Below are 26,054 nucleotides of genomic sequence, written 5' to 3'. Positions count from 1 at the left end.
CCTAATCTTAAAAGTAGAGATAGTGTCTGTCTCCCGAATCCAAACTGGAAGCTGGTTCCACAGAAGAGGGGCCTGAAAACTGAAGGCTCTCCCTCCCATTCTACTTTTAAATACTCTAGGAACAACAAGTAGGCCTGCAGAGCGAGAGCGAAGTGCTCTAATAGGGTGATATGGTACTACAAGGTCATTAAGATAAGATGGGGCCTGATTATTTAAGACCTTGTATGTGAGGAGCAGGATTTTGAATTCAATTCTGGATTTAACAGGAAGCCAATGAAGGGAAGCCAAAACAGGAGAAATATGCTCTCTCTTTCTAGTCCCTGTCAGTACTCTTGCTGCAGCATTTTGGATTAACTGAAGGCTTTTCAGTGAGTTTTTTGGACATCCTGATAATAATGAATTGCAGTAGTCCAGCCTGGAAGTAATAAATGCATGAACTAGTTTTTCAGCGTCACTCTGAGACAGGATATTTCTAATTTTAGAGATGTTGCGCAAATGGAAGAACGCAGTCTTACATATTTGTTTAATATGTGCGTTGAAGGACATATCCTGGTCAAAAATGACTCCAAGGTTCCTCACAGTGTTACTGGAGGCCAAGGTAATGCCATCCAGAGTAAGAGTAAGATTCCCATGATGCATTGAGTTTTTCCTTTCCAGTCACCTTTCTCACTCACTATGTATTAACAGACCTCTCTGTATTGAATCGTATCTGTTATTAATCTCTGTCTCTCTTCCACAGCATGTCTTTATCCTGTCTTCCTTCTCTCACCCCAACCGGTCGCAGCAGATGGCCGCCCCTCCCTGAGCCTGGTTCTGCCGGAGGTTTCTTCCTGTTAAAAGGGAGTTTTTCCTTCCCACTGTCGCCAAAGTGCTTGCTCATAGGGGGTCATATGATTGTTGGGCTTTTCTCTGTATCTATGAAGCGCCTTGAGGCGACATTTGTTGTGATTTGGCGCTATATAAATAAAATTGAATTGAATTGAATTGAATATGTATCAAACAATACAAAATTTTTAATTTATTTTATCAACTTTTCTTCTGACGGTGCTGTCTGTGTTGAGAGCTCAGTGGATCTGCGCTCGACTACTCTGCCTAGGCTGTACTGTCGAGCGCAGATCCACTGAGCGCAGCGCAAGCTAGCAAGACAGAAGTTAAGCTCGTTGCAACATGGCAAATTGAACCTCCCCACCCTCATTCAGATCTGGCGTTTGTAACTATTTTGGTCTTCATGTGAAGTATGACCCTGAAGGTAAGCCCGTCATGGACTAAAGTAAAACGGTTTGTCGGATGTGCCACGCAATGCTCAATTACATGGATGGGAACTAGTGCGTTAGCGCAGTTAGCTTGTTAACGTGTTAACGCCGTCCAGCCCCACGCACGGGGCGATCCGCGGTAGCTCGTTAACGGAGATTTGCCGTGTTGTGGCGTTAACGTCATTTCAGATTAACGCTGACAGCACTTGTGGGAACACAACGAATATGACTGCACATTTACTCCGACATCATCCTAGTGCAAAGACAAGTGGAAGCAGACAAAAACAACAAGCACGCATGCTACAAACTTTAGCCGAGTCATTTAGACAGCCGTTAGCACATGATTCTCCTTATGGGGACCTGATATGTTTAATATGCTGCTGAGAATATAGCCCAGAAGAAGCGTATAGTAGAGCTTTAATTTTGGAAAGAGACATTTCTCTGTAATAAACTCTCTTTTCCAAAGATGAGGGATTTCTCAATCAGATATATATTTTTTATTACTTTGTTGTTTCAGCAGCATGAAATTTAAAAACTATACTTTTGAGTTAAATATATATATTTATAATTTTAATAAATGACAATTAAAAAAAGCATGAACGGGTTTTTTTGTATCGAAAAATATCGAACTGTGACACCAAAGTATCGAACCGAACCGTGAATTTTGTGTATCGTTGCACCCCTACCAGATATGTAAAATAAATATCATTTTTTAAAGTAAAAAGACCACTTTTGAGCCGTGTCTTTTTGGCCTTAAACAATATCAAAAGAACCGGAATTTAAGAACATTAAAACCAAACAATAAATGAGCAAAGTAGTGCATGATAAATCTAGATGACAAATACAAAGTGCAATATAGAAACACTGGGTAAAAAGAAATGAACAATTAAAAAGGAGGATAAAAGATGTGAGCAGTAGTTAAACAGTAGAAATAAAAATATAATAAACAAATAAAAATGGATAATAAATGAAAGCCAGGTCAGAAAGGTGAGTTTGGCTTTAAAAGTATGAAAACACACTGCTGTCTTCAGGAAGGCTGCTCCAGTAACAGAAAGTCACCTACATGTGGGTTTAGTTCTGACTTTAGGGACAAGTAAAAAAATGAAATAAAAACATCTGTCCAGACAACCTGACAGTCAAAAATATAAACTCAGGAGCTTAAAAGGAAAAATTGTGCTGATTTTGAACGTCCGCATCAAGATAAACTTAGAGATTTAAGAGTCAAAAAGTGTCAAAAAGTCTGTATCCTTACCTGAGAGTTTCAAGTTTACAGTCAGGACTCTTTAGTCCAACACACAGCAAATCCAATCCTGAATCCTGCAGCTCGTTCAAGCTCAGGTCCAGCTCTCTCAGATGATTGGATGGGGAGCTGAGAATTTCAGACAAAGCTTCAAAGCTTCTTCTTGAGAGTGCACAATGACTCAGCCTGAGGAAGAATAACAATGCAGACATGTTCTTTTCTTCATCTAGCATTATTAAACATATTTGTTCATAGATTCACTTACAGCACTTTCTTGGAGGCTTTGACCACTGGCAGCAGCTTCAAAAATGCCTTCTCTGAACGGGAGTATTTCCACAGGTCGAACTCATCCAGATCTGATGACAGTAAGATGAAGACCAGAGCCGACCACTGAGCAGGAGACAGTTCATCTGTGGAGAGACGTCCTGAACTCAGGTACTGTTGGATCTCCTCCACTAGAGAACGATCATCCAGTTCATTCAGACAGTGGATCAGGTTGATGCTTTTCTCTGCAGACAGATCGTCGCCGAGCTTCTTCTTGATGTACTGAACTGTTTCCTGATTGGTCTGTGAGCTACTTCCTGTCTGTGTCAGCATGCATAGGAGATCCTGATTGGTCTGCAGTGAAAGACCCAGGAGGAACCGGAGGAACAAGTCCAGGTGTCCATTTGGACTCTCTAAGGCTTTGTCCACAGCACTCTGGTAGAAGTCTTTTACAGTAAGTGTTTTCTGGAAACTTTTAGAGAGAGGAGGTTGTTTCTTAAGCAGGTTGACTCCAGAGTTGATGAAGGTCAGATAGACATGAAGAGCAGCAAAGAACTCCTGAATGCTCAGATGGGCGAAACAGTAAACAACGTTGTTGAACATGTTACGCTTATCAGCTTTAAAGATCTGTGTGAACACTCCTGAGTACACTGAGGCTGCTTTGATATCGATGCCACACTCTGTCAGGTCTGATTCATAGAAGATCAGGTTTCCTTTCTGCAGCTGATCAAAAGCCAGTTTTCCCAGAGACTCAATCATCTTCCTCCATGAATATGTCTCAGCTCCTCCATCATACTTGATGTCCTTTGTTTTTAGGTGAAATAGCACAAGGCGTAGGTAGAGCTCTGTGAGAGTCTTAGGCAGATCTTCACTGTCACTGGTTTTCAGCTCATCCTCCAGAACTGTAGCAGTGATCCAGCAGAAGACTGGGATGTGGCACATGATGTGGAGGCTTCGTGATGTCTTGATGTGGGAGATGATGCTGCTGGCCTGCTTCTTATTTCTGAACCTCTTCCTGAAGTACTCCTCCTTCTGTGGGTCAGTGAACCCTCTGACCTCTGTCACCATGTCAACAATGTCACGAAGGATTTTATTGGCTGCTGCAGGTCGTGTGGTTATCCAGAGGCGAGCAGAGGGAAGCAGTTTCCCCCTGATGAGGTTTATCAGCAGCACATCAAGTGAGGTGGACTTTCTAGGGTCAGTCAGGATTGTAGTTTTGTTGAAGTTGAGAGGGGGTCGACACTCATCCAGACCATCTAAGATAAACACAACCTGGAAGTCTTCAAAGCTGTAGATTCCTGCTTCTTTGGTTTCAGTAAAGAAGTGATGAACAAGTCCCACCAAGCTGAACTTTTCCTCTTTCAGCACATTCAGCTCTCTGAAAGTGAATGGAAGCATAAACTGGATGTCCTGGTTGGCTTTGTCTTCAGCCCAGTCCAGAGTGAACTTCTGTGTTAGGACTGTTTTCCCAATGCCAGCCACTCCCATTGTCAGAACTGTTCTGATTGGTTTATCTCTTCCAGGTGGGAGTTTAAAGATGTCTTCTTGTCTGATTGTTGTTTCTGGTCTGTCTGGTTTCCTGGATGCTGTTTCCATCTGTCTGACCTCATGTTCATCATTGACCTCTGCAGTCCGTCCCTCTGTGATGTAGAGCTCTGTGTAGATCTGATTCAGGAGGGTCTTGTCTCCTGTTGTAGAAATCCCCTCAAGCACACACTGGAACTTCTGCTTCAGGTTTGACTTGAGTTTGAGCTGACACTCAGGGAGAATCTCTGCATGAAGATACAGCAAATGACACAAATGAGAAAACTGCATTCTGGTTACTGTGGTTATGTGTTCAGTTCACTGGACTCTTGGTGTCATGATCCGGGTGAGTCTGAGTAACTTTCCACAGCATCAGCTCTCCTCCCCTGGGTGGAGCCCTCCTCACTCCTCCCTGCTCCTCACCTGTTGCCAATTACTCCGGCAGTATTTATGAGCAGCACTCACAATGAACCTTCTCCAGACTGTCTGCTTACCACAGTCAGTTCTCTGCCTCACATTTTGTCTTGTGCTCCTCAGCTTGTTTCGTGTAACCCTCTTTTCCTGTTCCCTAGTCGGCACCTGGATATATCTTCCAACTCTCGCCATAAGTCACGCCTCAGGATTCTGGCCTGCCGCTGCTGGTAAAACTCACTCTTGCAAACTGCCCTCCTCACCTGCCTGCCTCCCTGTGCACCCACATCTCACTCTGTACCCAGATTTAATTCATCTCCTCCAGCTGATCTCCACCTGCAGCCACGTAAGACCTCTTAGTTTTTAAATCTTGGACTCATTCACTACACTGTGGCCCACTCTGATTATTATCTCCTTTGTTCCAGTGATCCTGGATAGTTTCTATCCGCCCGTTTCTGCCCCTGTTGTTCCTTTGACCTGCCTCAGCTTATGTTCTGGCCTCAGCTCTGCACTTCTCATAATACCTCGCTTGCTGTTGAATTTAGCCGTGATTCAGCTTTCTCCGTCAAGAAATCTAGTAAAATACATTTCTGTTAAAAGTCACTCAGCCTCTGGTTTTTGGTTCTGCGCTTGAGTCCTTTTCATGAGCCATTGAGCCCTGACACTTGGGTTATAACTGAGTGCAGGTTTTATAGAGACACATTCGATTTAATGTTTATTTATACAGCACCAAATCAATACTAGCAACATTTCACATATTACATAAACAACACTATGGAGCCAGTAATGAATAAATATGTAGAATAAATGAAAGAATTTCAATTATAATAACAACAGTCACCCCAATGTGCTTTATATTTTAAGGTAAAGAACCTACAATAACACAACAGACAAAACCCAACTATCTTTTTGGGTCCTGAAACCTGAAGGCTCTGCCTCCCATTCTACTTTTAAATACTCTAGGAACAACAAGTAGGCCTGCAGTGTGAGAGCGAAGTGCTCTAATACAGCGGTCCCCAACCATTTTTACGCCACGGACCGGTTTATGCCCGACAATATTTTCATGGACCGGCCTTTAAGGTGTCGCGGATGAATACAACAAAATAAAACTAGTACCAGTACCAAAAAAAAGAAAATTTATTCATAACACACGTGAAAAATCCAAGGAAAACCGAGTAAACAATAAAAACAATAACAAAATAACGCTGAAAACCGATAAAAAACCTTAAAACTATACATTTCACACCTGAGCCTCAACTCTCGCGGCCCGGTACCAAACGACTCACGGACCGGTACCGGTCCGAGGCCCGGGGGTTTGGGACCGCTGCTCTAATAGGGTGATATGATACTACAGGGCCATTAAGATAAGATGGGGCCTGATTATTTAAGACCTTGTATGTGAGGAGCAGGATTTTGAATTTTGGATTTAACAGGAAGCCAATGAAGGGAAGCCAAAACAGGAAAAATCTGCTCTCTCTCTCTAGTTCCTGTCAGGACTCTTGCTGCAGCATTTTGGATTAACTGAAGGCTTTTCAGTGAGTTTTTAGGACTTCCTGATAATAATGAATTACAGTCGTCCAGCCTGGAAGTAATAAATGCATGAACTAGTTTTTCAGCGTCACTCTGAGACAGGATATTTCTAACTTTAGAGATGTTGCACAAATGGAAGAAAGCAGTCTTACATATTTGTTTAATATGTGCCTTGAAGGACATGTCCTGGTCAAAAATTACTCCAAGGTTCCTCACAGCGTTACTGGAGGCCAAGGTAATGCCATCCAGAGTAAGAATCTGGTTACTGGGCGACCGTGGCTCAGGGGGTTGGGAAGCGCATCTGTAACCGGAAGGTTGCCGGTTCGATCCCCAGGTTCTCTGTCCTGGTCGTTGTGTCCTTGGGCAAGACACTTTACCCTACCGCCTACTGGTGTTGGCCAGAGGGGCCGATGGCGCGATATGGCAGCCTCGCTTCTGTCAGTCTGCCCCAGGGCAGCTGTGGCTACAACCGTAGCTTGCCTCCACCAGTGTATGAATGCGAGAGTGAATGAATAGTGGCATTGTAAAGCGCTTTGGGTGCCTTGAAAAGCGCTATATAAAATCCAATCCATTATTAGATACCATATTTCTAAGATTTTCAGGGCCGGATACAATAACCTCAGTTTGATCTGAATTAAGAAGCAGAAAGTTAGCGGCCATCCAGGTCTTTATGTCTTTAAGACATTCCTGCAGTTTAACTCATTGGTGTGTGTTATCTGGCTTCATGGACAGATAGAGCTGGGTGTCATCTGCATAGCATACATTTTCACTGCTATGTCTTCTAATGATGCTGACTAAGGGAAGCATGGTAACGGGAGCGTTGCCAGCAGGAGGATGAAGTGGAATCTCCCAGAAAGCTGCAGAAGAAAAAACGTGAGCTGAGATTTCAGTCATATAAGGAGAACTGTGGCTTTCCTCCAACCTTTGGCCAATCACCTTAGTGTCCTGTTTATCAACCATAATAAAAAGAATTTACTGTCTGGGCATTTTTTTGAAAAAAAAAAAAATTGCTCGTACTCATGCTGCCCCGACATCAGCCAGTGCATATTGGGGATGTCATAGGCACCAATTGGTTTTCTATCGCCCATTTGCTGGGAGTAAGGGCGCCATTCGTTTGCGAGGTGCGCCTGCTGCTTGTGGCACGGGGGGGAGAGGGCGGGGCGGCGGGGGATTCTCTGGCTTGCTGGAGCAGCATCTAATAACCAACTCGCACAATAAAACAAAATAAAAACAAACCAACAAACACAAAAACACCAGAAATTATGATACAGACTTGGAATTTGCACCAATGTTTTTTCAAAATGCTATATGCGAAAAGTGAGCGTGAGAGCCCTCGGTGTTCCTGCTCGCTGCTGAAGTCAAAGTAAACTTTGTCATCTCCGCTACATACAGTCCAGTATATAGAGAGACGAGACGACGAGGCTCCAGTTACAGCAGCAACAAACAATATATATAAGAGGAGTAAGAAAATAAATATACACTTTAGGACTCGGGGTAAAGGGATCAATAACAATTTAAAATTTATAATTTACAGTTTGATGATTTAAAGTCTCACACACAACCTGTCGAAATGGGAGGGGCCTGCTTCTTCCAAATAGAGCAAATTTTATTTATAATGTTGTAAATCCAAGCCCATTATGTATTCATGATTTGAATCCTGGGTTGTGCGAAATCCCAGAAATGCACCTTAGACAAAGTGACTCTGTGAATTAAGGTGTAGGCCTTTAAGGTTATGTAGGGGGATGGGTGTTCATACTGGAGTGCAAAATTAACACCAATGTAAGATGGACAAGAAAAGTTCAAAGCCATCAGGTGCTCAGTTTAGAAAAAAGAGAAAAGAAGAGGAGGAGAAATGAGCAAAAGATACAGGTAAGCAGATGTGTGATTGGATGATGGCAGGTCATCCTGAAACAATCAGAGTCAGAATACTTTATTAATCCCTAAGGAAATTATGTGGGTTACAGTTGCTCCAAGAAGAAATGGTAAAAATAGCAACAGTAACAGACTAAACTCCAAACAATACATTATGTTACAGATTTTAATATTAAGTAGTCATTGTCAATTGTTGATTTGTCCTTTTCTCATTGTATGACGAATTATGATGGCTGTTTGGTGGCCGATTCCATTCTATGCATACCCTCTCTCTCTTCATATGTGTGTGTGTTTCTCTGGTGAAATTCAGTATGGTTCCGACAACAGTTTTATGTTAATGTATAATCCCTAATGTGTGAATGTGTGTGTGTGTGGGGGGGGGGCAGAGGGAGTGTTCACCCAGGGCGCCAAACAGGCTAGGACCGCCACTGAAAAACTAGTTCATGCATTTGTTACTTCTAGGCTGGACGACTGTAATTCATTATTATCAGGAAGTCCAAAAAACTCCCTAAAAGCCTTCAGCTAATCCAAAATGCTGCAGCAAGAGTCCTGACAGGGACTAGAAAGAGAGAGCAGATTTCCCCTGTATTGGCTTCCCTTCATTGGCTCCATTGTTAAATCCAGAATTAAATTCAAAATGTCATGGCCTGGGTCTGGGGACCCTGGTGGTCCTCATGGGTTGTCCTGCACGGGGGTCCTTATAAATCTGCTTATTTTCCGTGTGTAGTGTTTTGGTTGTTTTCCACTCACTGTGAATAAATCCACTGCTCTTTACTACAGAATCTTGCATTTGGTTCCTCCTTCTCACTTCAACTCCATGGTCTGCCAATGCATTACATGATAGAAGAATACACCCAACATGGACCCAGCAGACTTGGGTACTGCCGCAGAGGAGGAATGGCTCGCACAGCTGTGGGATTACTGCCGAAGTGTAATCTATGCTGCAGATAACTACAAGAGGCATCTACAGGTAGTAGTCTTTGATGTCATCCATTGCCTTTTCATGAGTTTTGGACATTGGACATTAAAAAATGAACACAAATAGTTACGGATTTGAGAACAAGTTTCATATTTGAGCCGTTTGGCTTGGGCGGTCCGGGCAAGGAGAATTCTCCTGCCCTCCTAAAAACCCTCGCCGCTTGCTATGCTCAGCTGCATGGATGGGCTCCCCTTCACCTGTTGCTGCTCCGTCTTCCTCCCCTCCCCCTATGGAGGGGACAACGCCCTCGCCATCGGCATCCCGCCAAATCTCCACTCCCTTCTTCGGCTTCAGCGGAGCCAGCAGACAAAAAACCGCCAGCACAGAACCATGCAGTTTGTAAATTGGACTCTGCCAAATCAACAACACTGTTTGCCGGCTCGAAACCCTTGACAGGTGTCCGTTGAACAGTCTCTATATTCTTGTCCTCTGTGACCAAATTTATTCAATTTTCAATTCAACTTTATTTATATAGCACCAAATCACAACAACAGTTGCCTCAAGGCGCTTTATATTGTACAGCAGATCGTACAATAATAGATACAGAGAAAAACCCCAAAATCATATGACCCCCCTATGAGCAAGCGCTTTGGCGACAGTGAGAAGGAAAAACTCCCTTTTAACAGGAAGAAACCTCCAGGCTCAGGGAGGGGCGGGGCCATCTGCTGTGACCAGTTGGGGTGAGAGAAGGAAGGCAGGATAAAGACATGCTGTGGAAGAGAGACAGAGATTAATAACAGATATGATTCAATGCAGAGAGGTCTGTTAACACATAGTCAGTGACCCTCAAGCTCCCAGGCCTCTGGTAGAGGACCCGAGCTTGAAGGATAAACCGCCCGCAGGGGCGTGCTGGGTGTTTTTTTTATAGCATATATAGCAGCAGCACAAATGAACCAGCTGCTAGTTGACGAGAGACACCCGGAATGGCTAACTGAGGGCCGGACAGTCCTGATCCTCAAGGACCCCCAGAAGGGACCAGTCCCCTCCAACTACCGACCAATAACCTGCCTCAGCACCACATGGAAGCTCCTGTCAGGCATCATAGCGGCTAAGATGAACAGGCACATGGGTCAATACATGAGCGGGGCACAGAAAGGGATGGGCAAGAATACCAGAGGCGCAAAACACCAGCTACTGGTAGACCGAGCAGTCAGCCGAGACTGCAAGACCAGACTGACCAACCTGTGCTCTGCCTGGATTGATTACAAGAAGGCCTATGACTCAATGCCCCACAGCTGGATACTGGAATGCCTAGAATTGTACAAGATCAATGGGACCCTAAGAGCCTTCATCAGGAACTCAATGGGGATGCGGCGAACAACACTAGAGGCCAACTCCAAGCCCATAGCACAAGTCACCATCAAGTGCGGGATCTACCAGGGAGATGCTCTGTCCCCACTGCTGTTCTGCATAGGCCTGAACCCCCTCAGTGAGATCATTAACAAGACTGGCTACGGATACCGACTACGGAACGGAGCAGTTGACAGCCACCTCCTGTACATGGATGACATCAACCTGTATGCCAAGAGTGAACGAGACATCGGCTCACTGCTCCACACTACCAGGCTATACAGCAATGAGATCGGGATGTCATTCGGCCTGGAGAAGTGTAGTCGGATGGTAACAAAGAGAGGGAAGGTAGTAAGAACTGAGGGGATTGAACTACCAGAAGGCAACATTGCAGACATAGAGGACAGTTACAAGTACCTGGGGATCCCGCAGGCGAATGGGAACCATGAAGAGGCCGCTAGGAAAGCTGCAACCACCAAGTACCTGCAGAGGGTCAGGCAAGTCCTGAGGAGTCAGCTGAACGGTAAGAACAAGATCCGGGCTATCAACACCTACGCCCTGCCCGTGACGCAGCCAGGAGTGCAGCCGACGCAGTGCACTAAGGGACCTTTCGCACGAGCAGCTGCTGACAGGCACTGTTAGGGCAACTTGGATGTTTGCCTTCAGAGAGGGAAACATGTCTGAATCAAGGAGGTTGTACACAGACAACATATTTTTGGGTGGACATCCAGCCTCTGTTTTCCAGGTAAGAAAGTTTCTGGCCACCAGAACCTCCTCTTTTTTCAGGTCAAGTCTGTAGTGCTTTGCAAGTTCATTCAAGTGTGGTTCACTCAAGAAGTTCTCAGATGTAGGATTGCATGCCTGGATGCCTTTTAGCAGCCCTGCATCTACACTGCAAAATGTTTGATCAAGTTCGCCAAACATCCGATCCACACAAGGGAAAAGTAACTCTCTTTTCAATGTGTCTGAGTTGTTCAATTCAGTGCGTGAACCCACAGTTGCCTCCAGGACAATATCCTCCATTTTCCTCTGTTTGTGCCTTGTCTTGGCACTTGGTTCAGGGATACTGTGGGTTTTACACAGGGCCTTGGTTTTCTCATAAAGCTCTGTAGCAAATGCATCTGAGTGTTTGCCCTTAAGTGTGTCACACAGCTTGTTTGCAGATAAAAGCTTCTGCCAGGTCTAAAGTCTCTTTCTGCAGGAATTTGTGGAGTCCTTCGGTTACAGACAGAATCGACTGAAACATCAGTAGTGCATAGACTGCTGAGAACTTGTAGAGCTTTGCTCTGAGACCAACAGCTATGGGGGATCCAATTGCAGATAGGCACCCCAAAATGGCAGGCAATGTCTCAAGAACTGCACTGATTGATCGCAACTGACATGCCCAGCGAGTGTTTGAAAGTTGCACAAGCTCAGTTTTTGTCAATCCAAGCTTTGCCTGAGTCTCCATGAACTTATGATGATTGACTAGGGAAGTGCTGAAGAAAGAATACACACACTCCAACAAGCTGAAAAGCTCCACAGCCTCTGGGACAGCCTTGCAAGTATTGCACAAAACCAGGTTAAGTTGATGAGCATAACAATGCACATAGATAGCCTCAGGATGGAGCCTTGTACACCTCCAGTGGAGCCACTCATAACGGCTGCACCATCATATGTTTGTGCTACACATTTAAGCTCTGCAAGACCATAGTTTTGGATCTGCTGCTGAATCTCATTTGCAATGGACTGGGCATCAAATGATTTTATCTCTGCTAGTGCAAGGAAACGCTCCTTTACTGCCCCCTCTGACACATACCTGACACAAACAGCTAACTGCTCTGCCTTTTCATCCCTTGCCTCATCTGCCATGATGGCATAGACTTTAGACTTTGTCATTTCAGATACAATGACACTAGTAACTTCCTGGGCACAACAGTCAATCGTGTGATTCTGGGATGTTGGCGAGATATACTGTGCATTTGATGGGGGATTATGTTTTTGAAGAAAAGGATCAAACTCCTTTAAAAGCTCCATGCACGCAAGAAAATTCCCTCTGTTTGGGCTGTCTTCACCTTCATCATGGCCATGAAAAGGGAGTCCCTGTCTCCCTAACATAGAGGTGACTGCAACAATTCGTCTGAGATACTCTCTTCTTTCGACTATCTCACTCACATTTGCAGTTGCTATCATCTGTGCAACGTTTCCCTGTTTGCTAGTTCCCTGGTAGCTTTTCCATGTAACAACACTGTCCTTATGTGTTTGAGCCATCTCATGCTTGCCAAAGATGACTAAAGCTTTCTTCCAGTTCTTGCAACCACTACTGACCAAACTATCATGTTTGATGTTTTTGCCAAACACTCTACATGGGAAGCAGAAAGCTGCATTCTGGTTGACTGAATATTCTAACCAGTTGTGCTTTTCAAACCAGCTGTGGAAGTAATGTGAACTAATCAATGTTTTTATTGCTTTCTTTCTTAATAACTTTGTAATATCCCACTTATTAATCCTTCCCTGATTTACCTGTGGGTTCTGAGGTTATGTCTTTCAAATTTTTCAGCAGATCATTTTTGTCAGTCTTCACCAAAGCCATTTTAGTAACTTTAACGGTATTGGTTGAGTAGGTCTGGAACATTTGATCGACTGTGTCCAGCCTGTCTGCATTCTCCAGCCGACTTGTTGGGATTGATGGGAAATCTTCCAGGGCCCCCTTCTGACACAGTATCCACTTGAATTTTTTGAAGTCATCACCTCCCAAGTCCTCCAAGGTCTGCAGAAGGACTTCTTTATGTGTCGCCATCGTTTATCATGTGAAGATTCAACAGGTGTCAGAACTGTAAAAACAGCAATTTTCTGGTTTATCAACGCTCACGGTAAATACAAGTGTTTTAATTCATTCATAGACAACTCAATTTGAAAAGAAACAAAACACAAAAACACAACAGGGCTGTTCCTAGGTATCGCTGATATCATGAGTTAAGAAAGCTGATTTTGCTGATTTAAAGGCGAAACCTGTGTGAGTGTGAGAATTTCGGGGTCTTATCAGTTAATTCCAGCTGTGATTAACCCTTTAAAGCCAAGCGTGTCGTATTTGATATGTACTTTTGTATTTTTGGGACTTCTACGTCAACAGCGTGACTTTTTTTTTACCCTCAAAAATGATAGAAATTGCTATATATAAATGACTTATATAACAAATGCAGCACTTGTTTCTCTTTTTGTTTTTGGAGCCATTTAGAGGTGGACTTGCCGGTGTATGTTGGATCATTGCCTTGCTGTATTGCAAAATGGTTCATGGTTCATCATGGTACCAATCAACTAACCATCAAGAGGGCAGAGGGCATTATCATATGTCACACCAAGATGAAATTAATAATGGGAAAGCTTTGGAGGCACAGCATGACATGGACACTGTGGACACTACTACATGCTTTGCTGTGGTTTTTGCCCAGATTTTGAAAGATTTAAATATTTCCACCGTCTCTGGCTCATGTAAAAAAAAAAGCAAAAAAAAAAAAAAAAAAGCACTGTATCGAATGGTTCAATATCGATACGACAATCGTTGCACCCGTAATATATACACATGCACTTACACACAGGAACGCGTACACGCAGGCATTCACGTGCTCGCACACACACAAGCATGTAAACACAGTGCTTTGAAAGTTACGACACACCCACACCTACATGCACAGTCACTCACGTGCACACACATACACAGAGTTAGCAGCACACCATGGGGGTTTTATGATAGGGTCGCTTCTACAAAACTGGTTGAAACAGACAAAGGAGTTGAGATCTGCAGAGGAATTCCGGGCTCCTGTACATCTCCCTTCTAGAAGGTATAATCAATGAGTGCGAAGTAATAAAGAGAGTTGTGAATTGACTACTGAGTCCCGGTACCGTCTCTGGAAGCCCGAGGAATAAAAAGAACCGGGGTGAAACTGATTTCGCAACATGTTCCATTGCACTCTGAGTTGAAAGCATAGTACAAATAAGCAATTTGAGTTAATAACGAATCATGGAATCAATTTATAGACTAAAATCTATTCTAACCTTCTGACACATCAAAGTGGCAGATATAACAGCTGAACACACCCGTGTCATTCTTTCTACAATAAAAAAAATCACACACACAGTGTGTGCCATCAACCAAACAGACAGGATAAACAGTGTACTGTCAGTGTAGAGGATGAAATCAGCCAGGAAACATCTGCTCACATCTGGTTGAATTCAGGTGTGTACATGCACAGAGAGCAGCAGGTCAGCTGATCACAGCCTGTACACTAGGAACATGTACTGGAGCTCTCAGTAGAAATGATTGTGAATTATGTTTCTTTTCCCCACACTGAGCCATTACCACCAATTTTAGGTTTCCTCCACCTGCTGAATCCACTTTAACCCCTGACTGTACATTTGCTGCCTCTGCTCTGCACTCACTGTGTTTATTCACCTCTGAGGTGAACTGAGGCACAAAACTCATCAACCTTCTTGTCAAAGTCAGCCACAGTTGTCGTCATGCTGATTTAAAGAATGTTTGTATAATTTTTTGTCAGTTTCATTTGTATTTTTCTGTTAAGCATTCTTAAGTGAATGCAGCATAGAATTGTTCTGTGTTTTTGTCTGAAGTAAATTCTGAACCTTTTTCATCTCTAAATCTTAAACAAGAAAGGCTGTTCTAGAAGTTAACCTGTTGTCTGTGAAGCTTCTCAGTCATCCAGGTCATCGTGGTCTAAGGAGCTCGGAAAGAAAAGCATCTGGACTTCTTTATGTTTCTTGAAGTTTCACCTCAGAAGCTTCTTCAGTTCTAACTGTGTGTTCACACCGAACGCGATAGACGCGAGTGAAAACGCCCCAAATGCCCCTAATTTGATGCGTGCACATTCGCACCTCAACGCGTGTCCAAGAAAAATCCATCGCGCCTCAAAATTGCATATTTTGACACGCGTGAACCGGAAATGTGGGAGGGATGTGGGAGGAAGTTGCGCCAGACCGGTATCTTTGCTAGATGGCAGCTGTCGAGCTAGCATTTGAAGAGAGAGTCTCCCTTCTCTATTTACTGTGGAGAGCAGAGCAGCGGCATTAAGGACATCCTCGCCGTACCGGGGTCCATCGGGTCCTCCAGAGGCGTGAGCAGTTTGGTGAGTTTCACCACTTGCTCCAGGAGCTGCGCCTGGATGACGGCCGATTTCAGCGGTACCACCATCTTTCACTCGGCCAGTTTGAGGACCTGCTGTCCCGCGTTGGTCCCAGAATCGCCCGCCTAGACACCAACTACAGGCGCTCAATCCCACCTGCAGAGCGCCTGTCCATCTGCCTGAGGTTAGTAAAAGTGTTTAATAAAGTAGTCCTTCATTGATACCTGTGCTAATATATGCTAAACTATTGTTTATACACTGCTAACATGGATGTGCTATGCTAACAGTGAATGCAGTCGGTGTTTACTGACAGCAAACTGTGGTACGGAGACGACTGTTTATAATATTTCTAGTGATACTCGAAAGGTCTCATCAAGTCCTGATTTAATTCGATTTATGCTGTTATCAGTGTTTGATATGACACCACAGCCATGCTGTCATTCAATGTATGCGCTCGGTGTTTGCTGATATCAAACTGTGGTACGAGGACCACTGAGTTAATCTTTGTAGTGATACTCACTCCTTTTTATTTAGACCTGGTTTAATTCTGGGATAGTTGAATATTTGTATATAATCCCAGCAGCTGTCAGACTCTATAACAGGGGTCAACAGCCTTTCTTTAAACTGAGAGTTAGATAAAATTGTGAACAGTTTGGTTCATCTTTAGTTATATGGTTCTATCCAGCATATTCTATCTTGATAAGCTGTCTTATCACAGATTAATTTTTCAAAAATATTAATGATACAAGCAAGGAAAGGGCTACATGTCAACATACAACTCTTTATTTCTATTAATGTCTTACTTCATTCCTACCTGATTGACATGTTTAGGAATTATGAGTGATTGGCTCACTGTAGTGGTGAAAGTTGCTACCAATCAAATTATGATGTTAAAGCTAAACAAAACACAACTGACTGTTTGATATTATATCTAATATATATTATGTAATTATCCTTATAATTACAAAATGTTTTATGTAAGATTTTGTAATTTAAATCTGACATCACAAAAGTATTTTGGAATTTGAATAATGTATTTGTAACTGCAGTACACATAATACTAATTTTGAACAATTTTGTCCAGGTTCTTTGCCACAGGGGACTCCTTCAGGACCATCGCGTTCAGTTTCAGAGTGAGTGTGTCCACGGTGTGCCAGATCACCCCCCAGGTAGCAACGGCCATCTGGGACTGTCTAGTGCATAGGTGTCAAACTCTGGCCCGCGGGCCAAGTTTGGCCCGCAGCCTAATTACATTTGGCCCGCGAAGGGGGGCCAAATGTAATTAGAGCTGGCCTACTGGTATTATACAGCTAATATATGTATTGTTTAGTATTAAGCTTTGCTTGTTCCATATTCAGTTTTTCAGCAAAACGTGTTTGAGTCCATAAGAAAAGATTCATTCTTATATCTGGAGGAATAAATATATTTCAATAAATGTTAACGTTAGCCCGCGACTTTGTTCCAGTTTTGAATTTTGTCCCACTGTGTATTTGAGTTTGACACCCCTGGTCTAGTGGACGACTCCATGGCTGTGCCTTCACCTGGAGACTGGCGGTCCATCACAGAGGGATTCCAGGAGCGCTGGAACTTTCCTCTCTGCTGTGGAGCTCTGGATGGGAAGCACGTCCAGACAAAGGCATCTCATATATCATATAGGAGACACACACATTGATATACACTAAATATTTCTTTTTTGTGGTGCCTAAATTCATGCACCTGCTTGATTTTGTTTAAACAATTATTGCACACTTTTTGTAAATCCAGTAAACTTCTTTTCACGTCTCAAGTATCACTGTGTGTGTCTCCTGTATGATGTATTTCACTGACATTTTTTATTGTAACAACCAACGATTTATAAAGGAAAATAATGGCTATTAACAAGGTTGCCCAAACTTTTGCATCCCACTGTATTAGTATATTTTGTCATTAGTATAATATGAAATAAATTCTACATGTGTCAAGTCGTGTGCCAACATTTGCTGTGTAGTAGAACTGAGACATTAGTCATTATAAACATTTATTTGAAATAATATTAAAATTCTCACACAGAAAAACATTAAACATAAATATATAAAATATAAGTATTTACAGAGAGACAGGAATAAAAAGGACCCAGCTGCTCTCCAGAGCAGGAACAAGGCTGAGGAGGAAATGCTCCATTGGAGACTGGCGTGGCCTCTTCAGGGACTCCAGGATGGCCAGCTCCACCACCGATGGACCGTCCTGGGACCCGTCCCTCATCTGCCTCGGAGCCGTCCTCCTCTGTGGGCCTGTAAAACAGATTTGTCAATCAGGCTGCAGAATGCAATGCTGTACTGTAATAAAAAGATCAGAGAAAAAGCGAAGCAGTGACGGATGAACAGCGGGACCACTGTGTGCTGTTTATTAATAAACAAAATATTTCTATATGACAACATGCATAAAAGCAGAACGGTATTTGTACGTCAGTAGGAAAATAGCGTTGGCTTGCTAGCCTTTGTGCGGCTTCCCCGGGTCAGCGAAAACTTTCAAAAGAGAAATGAATGAACTTACCAGGTTGCCCGATCTCTTCACATATCTTCCTCCAAGCTCGTCCTTTATATTCCTGTCTCGGTACAGAAAGCAGCTGGTGTCGTACAGCTCCGGGTTGTTTGCTACGGCGTTGATTAGCCTTCCCTCCATTGAAGAATGAAGGGCTTTGGCTGGATCTGCCCCTTTGACCTAGGTCACAGCCACGTCACCAGGCTCCTGATTGGTTGTCGCGGCGCGATTTGACGCTGGAGTTCAGATTTTTCCAATTCGAGCGGTAGACGCGAAACGCGCGTATGCACAAAATGCAACACAAAAACTCAGTCAAACGCACCAGGTGCGCTACACTGATGCGCGTTTGGCACGTTTTCGCGACGCAAATCTGCTTCCGTAAGAGGAACTGATGGAGAGTCCCAGATATTAAGCCCTATGGGAGTGTCCCCCATAGGGCCATGGACCCCCTATTGATCCTCTACCTAATTTTTCAAATACCCTCCAACCATTTTCTTCCACTGGTCTAATTTACGATGATGCAGTATATTTCAGTCATGGAGCAAGAGCCCAAGTACACCGTGGATTGGTACCAAGACAACCTTTCAAGCTCGTGTTTAACCTGCTTCTACTAAAATGTGAGAGTTCAGCTCAGTGATTCTTATTTGGTCTTCGTAGGTAGATAACTGCACAGACAGCAGGCGTTTCAGACCTTTCACACCAGCACATCAAAACTACACACATTTCCACCTTAATAGTGGATCGTTTCAAACTGTTGGGAAAAACTGCAGCCAAACCTCCACCCTGTCCTCTTTCTCTGCGCTGACTCACATGTGATGAGTATAATTCACAAATAAGATGGTCCTCTCCAGACCTCGATGTTTATTTTAAAAATATCAAATCAGGCTGATTTCAAGTTATAAAATCAGTTTCCTATGAAGTCCTCTAACATTAAGAAAACCAAACGTTACCAAGGTGGACGGAGGTAGCAAAGACATTTTAGGTTGTAAGCAAATTCTTAATAAATTACACTTAACATGTATCAGTGTTCAGAGTGGAACTGACATAACAGGGACCGAGAGACCCATCAACACATGTGGGCAGATGTGCTGTTTTCCAGCTCGATTAAAACGTTTAATTTCCAGTTTCTCTGTGGTTTGTAACTTTGAGAGGATTTGGATTTCCACTGTATTTCCTCTCCAGCTTCTCTAAACAATCATAATGACATTTTTGAGGGTTATTTTACATTTTCCTTTTTTTCTTTAACTGGTTTATTTATTTTAGTTAATAAACTTATTGGTTTGTAATCATGTTAAAATTCTCATTTAATAAAATGTGTTGAAACATTAAAATCCATGTTAAAATGTAAAATAATAATGGTATTTACAAATAATTCCTTTTGTTCTTTGAAACTCCATGATCCATAAATGCAGAAAGCATTAGTTTCAGTTAAAAGGCTCAGTTGTTACAAGCTGCTCTGTTGGCTCCACATCTGCTCACAGATCAACATTATCTGCAGAGGCCCATCATTCACACACTGCTGTATTTCTACTGTCCACCTTTCTTCTTTGCACAGCACCGTTTGTTCATTCGTTTTTCTCTCTTTCTTCTTTCTGCATGTTTTCCTGTGTGACTTACTCTCAGCTCTGTGTCATTGGATGTTTTTAATGTTGGAATTTATTTATTGCTTTGTTTTTTATTAATATTGTTTATTGTTTTGTTGTTGTGTTTTCTTCTTTCTAAAGATGAAACTAAAGTGAAGCTCATTGGTTTTCTGCTTCTCAGTCTATGTTTACAGATCTGTTTTTCATTGTTTGTTCAGAGCACTATAGTTCTAAACAGTGCTACATAAAATGATTATGATTGACATTATTTTTATTATTCATTTTCTTATTTTTGTCACAGTAGTGTGAAAACCAGGATGTCTGGCCTAACCACAAAGAGGAGGAGCTAAAATTCTTTAGAGTCACTTCAGTCGCTTCAGAAGCAGAAAACGATTCAAAGTTGATCCTGAGATACAGAAACATGAAGTACAGCAGAGTCTGTGGGTACCTGCAGAGCTGCATGCAGACCCTGAAATATCAACATGATCATCAGCAGCCCCTCTCTTATCCCTGTGCACCTTTCAGTTTACATTCAGTGTCTGTGGCTTTCTGTTGCCCTGGAGCTCCACCCCTTTGTAGTTTGATCAACAGAAGATGCCTGGGACATTTCAGCCATAACTTTAAACTTCTCCTGCTCATACATGCTTGGAACGATCTTGTCACTGAAGTGGACGCGCAACGAGATATCATAGCGTGGCTCAAGCACGTTCATCACAGTTTAAACCTCTTGTTTTGCACAACAGAATACGGCCTCCCGTCTGCAGCTAAACACCCCAGTAGCTTTTGTAATAGCTTTAGACTGGTCGGGCTGGGCAGCAAAGGGCTGCTTAAATGCCACAAACTCCTCTGCTCCGCCACTTGGACCGCTAGTGCTGGCTATAACTACCGCTTGACAGACTGACCAGACGCTCCATACACATACTTTTTTTTCTTTTTCGAATCTTCCCATCACGTGCATACCGAACCGTGGAGTGGGATCGGTTCGGATTTCTGATCCATTGCACCACTACACACACACAGCCAAACCTTCAGCTCCAAATAAACAGCTCCTGATTACCACCTCCAGCTCGCTCACACTCTGACAGCAGAAAAACAAGAACGTGGGGCAGCACACACCTCGTTTTTGTCCTCGTTGTGAAATGAGATGTTGACTCAAACACTTCCTTTTTCTTCCTCTCATCTACAGACCTGCTCCTCCTGTTTTGTTCCCAAAACTCACAAAACCACATTCCAAGAAGCGTCTGTGACAAAGATCAGCCTCTTACGGAGCAAAGAGGGTGAGAGAAAAAAAAACAAACCCCACGGCTCGTGATAAGGAGCCGGCTCGCGTTGTTCACGTCAAAGATCCAGCTCTAAGAGCCATTTTGTTCGCGACCGACACATCACTAGTATTCGGCCCCCTTGAACTTTCCCACATTTTGTCACATTACAGCCACAAACATGAATCAATGTTATTGGAATTCCAGGTGAAAGACCAACACAAAGTGGTGCACACGTGAGAAGTGGAACCAAAATCATACATGTTTCCAAACATTTTTTACAAATAAATAACTGCAAAGTTGGGTGTGCGTAATTATTCAGCCCCTGAGTCAATACTTTGTAGAACCAGCTTTTGCTGCAGTTCCAGCTGCCAGTCTTTTAGGGTCTGTCTCTACCAGCTTTGCACATCTACAGACTGAAATCCTTGTCTTTGTGTTTTCTCCTCTCTAAAGATTCTTAGGCCCCTCTGCAGCCCCTAATCTCCTCAGTGAGTTCAGCTGGTGCCGATGGGCCACACCGAGTCAGCTTTGGATAAAAGCATACCTGAGGCAGGCTTTCAGGAGGAGGCTCACTAGCCCCTGCCTTGGTAGTAACAGCTACTTTAGCCAACTTGCTATGTATTTAAGATAAAACCTCTTCTCACTGAAATTCAGGTTTTCGTCTCCTTGTTTCTGTTGCGGCTTTTGAGCCAGGTGGTGACAAGATGAAACTGAAGTGAAGCTCGTTGGTTTTCTGCTTCTCAGTTTACGGATCTGTTTCTAATGGTTTGTCAGAGCACTATAGCTCTAAACAGTGCTACATAAAATGACTATGATTATATATTTTTATTATTTGCCACAGTAGTGTGAAAACCAGGATGTCTGGCCTAACCACAAAGAGGAGGAGCTAAAATTCTTTAGAGTCACTTCAGTTGCTTCAGGAGCAGAAAACGATTCAAAGTTGATCCTGAGATACAGAAACATGAAGTACAGCAGAGTCTGTGGGTACCTGCAGAGCTGCATGCAGACCCTGAAATATCGACCTGATCATTGGCAGCCCCTCTCTTATCCCTGTGCACCTTTATCTAAGCTCTGAACACCAGTCTGATCAAGAACCACACCCAGACCAGCTGAACAACACACGTTTTTTTCCTCGTTCTTTCTTCCTCTCATCTACAGACCTGCTCCTCCTGTTTCGTTCCAAAAACTCACAAAACCACATTCCAAGAAGTGTCTGTGACAAAGATCAACCTCTTACTGTCACGAGTGACGAGAGTGAACTTTATTTAGTGAGGAGGATGAAAAACAGAAACGACGAGGCGAGAATAAACTTAAACAACTAACAAAAACAAACCTAAAACCAAACCCAGAGAAGTAGGGAGACACGGAGAGACAATGGAGGGCGATACGCAGACCATAACACACTAAATAACGCAGACGAACCAGCAACAGGCAGGAGAACACACAGGGCTTAAATGCACACAGCAGTAATCAGGGGATGGGAGACAGGAGGGGAACACACCTGGGAGAAATCACAACAGACGAGGCAGGGGAAACGTAAACTGAACACACTCACATAAGACAAGGACCTTCAGAATAAAACAGGAAACTCACAGACACAGAGAACCAGACAACACACTGAACTGAACAGACTCACAAGCAGACACAGTGACACCATAGACAGACAGAGGGAACACAGAGAAGTGGGAGCAGGCAGGCACAGGACATTGGACCCAAGACGGATCCCTGAGATACCCCACAAGGCACAACTGTTGATTCGGACATCATTTGATTCATACGAACAGTAAAAGATCTCTCAGATAAATATGACATAAACCCTTTTAAAACAACAGCAGTAATCCCAGAGACGTTCTTGAGCCTGTTTATCATGAGACTGATCTACACCCAGAAACAGGCTCATACGCTGGATCTTGTGCTGTCTTTAGGGTTACCGGTCCTAAACATGGAAACATGTGATGCTGTTTTTTCACTGTTGTGTTTGATATATTTTTATCTCACTGCCATTTTCCTCCTCTTATTCCAACACCCCATTGTTGTGTATTTAACCCATCTGCAACAGAACTATTTTCTAGTGCTTTTAAGGAGTTTAAGATCTCCCCTCGGCGATGGTGCCGAGCAGATGACATCTAATTTTTATGATAAATGCCAAACTGTCCTTGATGAGGTTGCTCCTTTTAAAACTGTGAAACCACAATCGGACCCGTGGATAAACGAGGCCGCTCGTTCAGCCGGACGAGAGAGCAGGAAGGCTGAACGTAAGTGGAAACAGATGCAGGTGTGTTTCTGATGCTGAGAGACCGTCTGTACAGGTATCAGGACACTGTCAACGCAGAGAAGTCAAAAGCTGTTTCTAATATTATTGAGAAATGCTCCAACAATCCTCAGCTTCTTTCTTCAATTATTTCTCCAGCTTCTCATATTAATAGTTATCAAAGATTCTACGTGAGTAAGGATATGAGGTCCCCAGACTGACCCTCTTTACTCCCACCACAACCTTCAAACAAAAGAAATGCACCAGAGGAGCTCTACACATGTGCCAAACAATTCCAAGCAAAGAAGAGAGAGACACACCCAGCCACCGGCATACATGCCAACCCTCCTGATTTTTACAGGAGAACCCTGAATTTCAGTGCCCCTCCCAAAAATCTCCAGATTTTCCAGATCAGATTAAATAAAATTAGATTAGATTAAATAAAACTTTATTAATCTCCCAGGAGGGTTCCTCGTGGTTTTCACACACCTGAATAAAATCAACAAGAAAAGCGATTAAACAGAAGTGTGAGATGGTCGAGAGTTTACGCCAGCGTCTGGTTATATTTCAGATAGCAAGGAGCCGATGGCAGAGTTTCACTCCACCGAGAGAGCTCATGACGTAATTCTGAAGGCTAGACCGACCAGTTTCACAGGCGCTCACTTCCAGCTTACCCAGCCTTCAGAGGACCCGACCCACTTATAGACCGCAAAGGCCGGGTCCTCAGGTGGACCTCTGAATGTGGACACCCCCCTGTTTCCGGCCGGACAATAAGAGCGGTGACATTTAACTTGATCTATCCAAAAAATAAACCACAATTCATAGCGCGGCGGTGGGTGTGGATATTTTCTTCGGAAAAAAACAAAATATGTTTGAAGCGGAGCGACCGAAGAGCAAACTTTTAAAAGTAAGTACTGAATATTGTGTCACTTATTTATGTGCGAATGTTTAATAATGAAGAACATTAAAACATGACTGTTGGCCACATGTCAGCAAAGTTATGTGACATTAGTGACGTTTGTACTAACTTGGTTTTAAAGCCTTTACTTTAACATATACGCCGTTCAATAGTCGACCTTAATCTCACAGAGAATGTGATGATTTTATGGATAATTAAAGTCAGCATTGAGCCAATTTTACTAATGCCAACATATTAAACGAACAATATTTGTCTCTTATATATGATACATCTGTATACACACTGTCACAGATACTCGTCGATTTAAGGTGACAGGAAATATAAACAACTGGAACTTGAATCTTTGACACAGAGTTCAAACTCACTGCTGTAATATATCATAATAATCTGACAATATATATAATATTGGCCATATTATATTTACATTACCACAGTGAGATGACTTTAGTCTCATGAACAACATTAGCTAATTGTTGTTTACTAGCTAATCTTAAATAACTGTTCAGTACAGAAATGAAGCCCAACAATCATGTTTTACAGTCCTGTGGTCTCAGCCTCAGATACTCAACTAATCACACAAAGCTCATGTAGAAAGAAAGAAAATATGTTCTCCTTCATTTCTGTCAAACAAAGCTGTATGAAACATTTCCAGCTGTTAGTATCATGGTTGCTAGGCAACCGGGGCAGCGCGACGGAGGCTAGACCGTCCCATTTCACAAGCCTCGCACTTCTGGCCTTAGCGGTCTTTGAGTACGCGGCCCTTGAGGATCGTTGAGGCTGCGTACTTACGTAATTGTACGGAGCCCCTCTGATGACATGGTCCAAAAAATAAATGAATTGTGGCTCCACCCAGCAAGGTTTCAATTCAATTCAATTTTATTTACACAGTGCCAAATCACAACAACAGTTGCCTCAAGTTGCTTTATATTGTAAGGTAGACCCTACAATAATACATACAGAGAAAAACCCAACAATATAAATATGTTCTCCTTCGTTGGGACACAGCCTCTGAGATAGAAAGTGTGTGACCGTGAACTCGACTCTCTTTATGACACACACACACACACACACACACAGACACAGACACTTGTTTTCAGATTTTAGTGAGGACACCAAAAAGCCTCAAAAATATCTTCAAACTCGTGGGGACGGGCATTTTGTGGGACTCTATTGGTCCCCACAAGTATAGTAGCATACCAACTCTTTGTCCTCACAAAGATGTCTAAACAGGTACACACACACACACACACAAACAGGTTTGTCAGGTTCCTCGGCTCGTTCTCTGCGTTCAGTCCATTGAAGGTGATTATTGAGCCAATCACAGCTACAGAGCTCACTGTGACTCTTCTTCTTCCCTCTACAGCATAGGTGTCAAACTCTGAAGCCATACCAGATTATTAGAGCTGGCCTACTGGTATTATACAGCTAATATATGTATTGTTTAGTATTAAGCTTTGCTTGTTCCATATTCAGTTTTTCAGCAAAACGTGTTTGAGTTCATAAGAAAAGATTCATTCTTAAATCTGGAGGAATAAATATATTTCAATAAATATTAATGTTAGCCCGCGACTTTGTTCCAGTTTTGAATTTTGGCCCACTGTGTACTTGAGTTTGACACCCCTGCTCTACAGTCACACAAACACACTCAGAGACTCTGACAGCAAAACTACAACAATGTGGTGTTAACACTCACCTGCCTCAGCTCCACCGTCCTCCTGCTGCTCTGAAGGAGGCTCAGCTGTTTCTCTTCCTTTTATCACCTGCTCGGGTGGCTCCTCCCCTCTGCAGTTACAGGAAATCAGGTGTGTGTGTCTCTTGTTGAGACTGGTTCTTCCAGCTCTCTATCATCACATTGGGTGTTTCCAAATTCAGGGAGAGGATGCTTCGAATGCCACATTTGTAGGAATTATATCACATGGACGCGACGAAGGCTGTTCAAATTTGAAGTCTTCCAAATGCGTCCTTCATTTCCCTGAATTTTACTCAGCTTCCTCCTAATATTTCACAATAAAAGCTGTGCTCAGTGTTTTTGTGAACATGTT

The 26,054-nt window shown here is 43.1% G+C and overlaps 1 protein-coding gene and 1 pseudogene across 2 annotated transcripts; both read right to left on the bottom strand.

Annotated features, from left to right (window-relative positions):
* Nucleotides 1–2,501: 2,501 nt before the first annotated feature.
* Nucleotides 2,502–25,727, bottom strand: LOC148101669 (NLR family CARD domain-containing protein 3-like). Of its 2 annotated transcripts, XM_087846691.1 has the most exons (4): nucleotides 25,706–25,727; nucleotides 12,866–13,176; nucleotides 2,759–4,529; nucleotides 2,502–2,679 (listed from the first exon to the last, which is right to left on the bottom strand). In XM_087846691.1, the coding sequence occupies exons 2-4, from the start codon at nucleotides 13,140–13,142 to the stop codon at nucleotides 2,502–2,504; spliced, it is 2,226 nt and encodes a 741-aa protein (XP_087702817.1). In that variant the 5' UTR covers nucleotides 13,143–13,176; nucleotides 25,706–25,727. The 2 variants fall into 2 exon arrangements, with proteins under 2 accessions (XP_087702817.1, XP_087702816.1); XM_087846690.1 differs by lacking the exon at nucleotides 2,502–2,679 and having other exon boundaries at nucleotides 2,755–4,529.
* LOC148101670 (zinc finger MYM-type protein 1-like) lies at nucleotides 9,161–12,613 on the bottom strand (annotated as a pseudogene).
* Nucleotides 25,728–26,054: the final 327 nt, after the last annotated feature.

This window comes from Neolamprologus brichardi, chromosome 9, assembly GCF_056152115.1.
Source record: "Neolamprologus brichardi isolate AB-2024 chromosome 9, ASM5615211v1, whole genome shotgun sequence".
NCBI classification, from domain to species: Eukaryota; Metazoa; Chordata; class Actinopteri; order Cichliformes; family Cichlidae; genus Neolamprologus; species Neolamprologus brichardi.
Note: the sequence above shows the minus strand (reverse complement) of the source record. Positions and strands in the feature narration are given on the sequence as shown.

What these genes read in the sequence shown, in the direction of transcription:
- LOC148101669 (XM_087846691.1), bottom strand. Translation starts at nt 13,142, where the DNA reads ATGGCGACACATAAAGAAGTCCTTCTGCAGACCTTGGAGGACTTGGGA. An exon ending in CATAACCTCAGAACCCACAG is followed by an intron (nt 4,530 to 12,865) that starts GTAAATCAGGGA and finishes ATCTTCATGCAG; the next exon opens with AGATTCTCCCTGAGTGTCAG. An exon ending in AAAGCCTCCAAGAAAGTGCT is followed by an intron (nt 2,680 to 2,758) that starts GTAAGTGAATCT and finishes ATTCTTCCTCAG; the next exon opens with GCTGAGTCATTGTGCACTCT.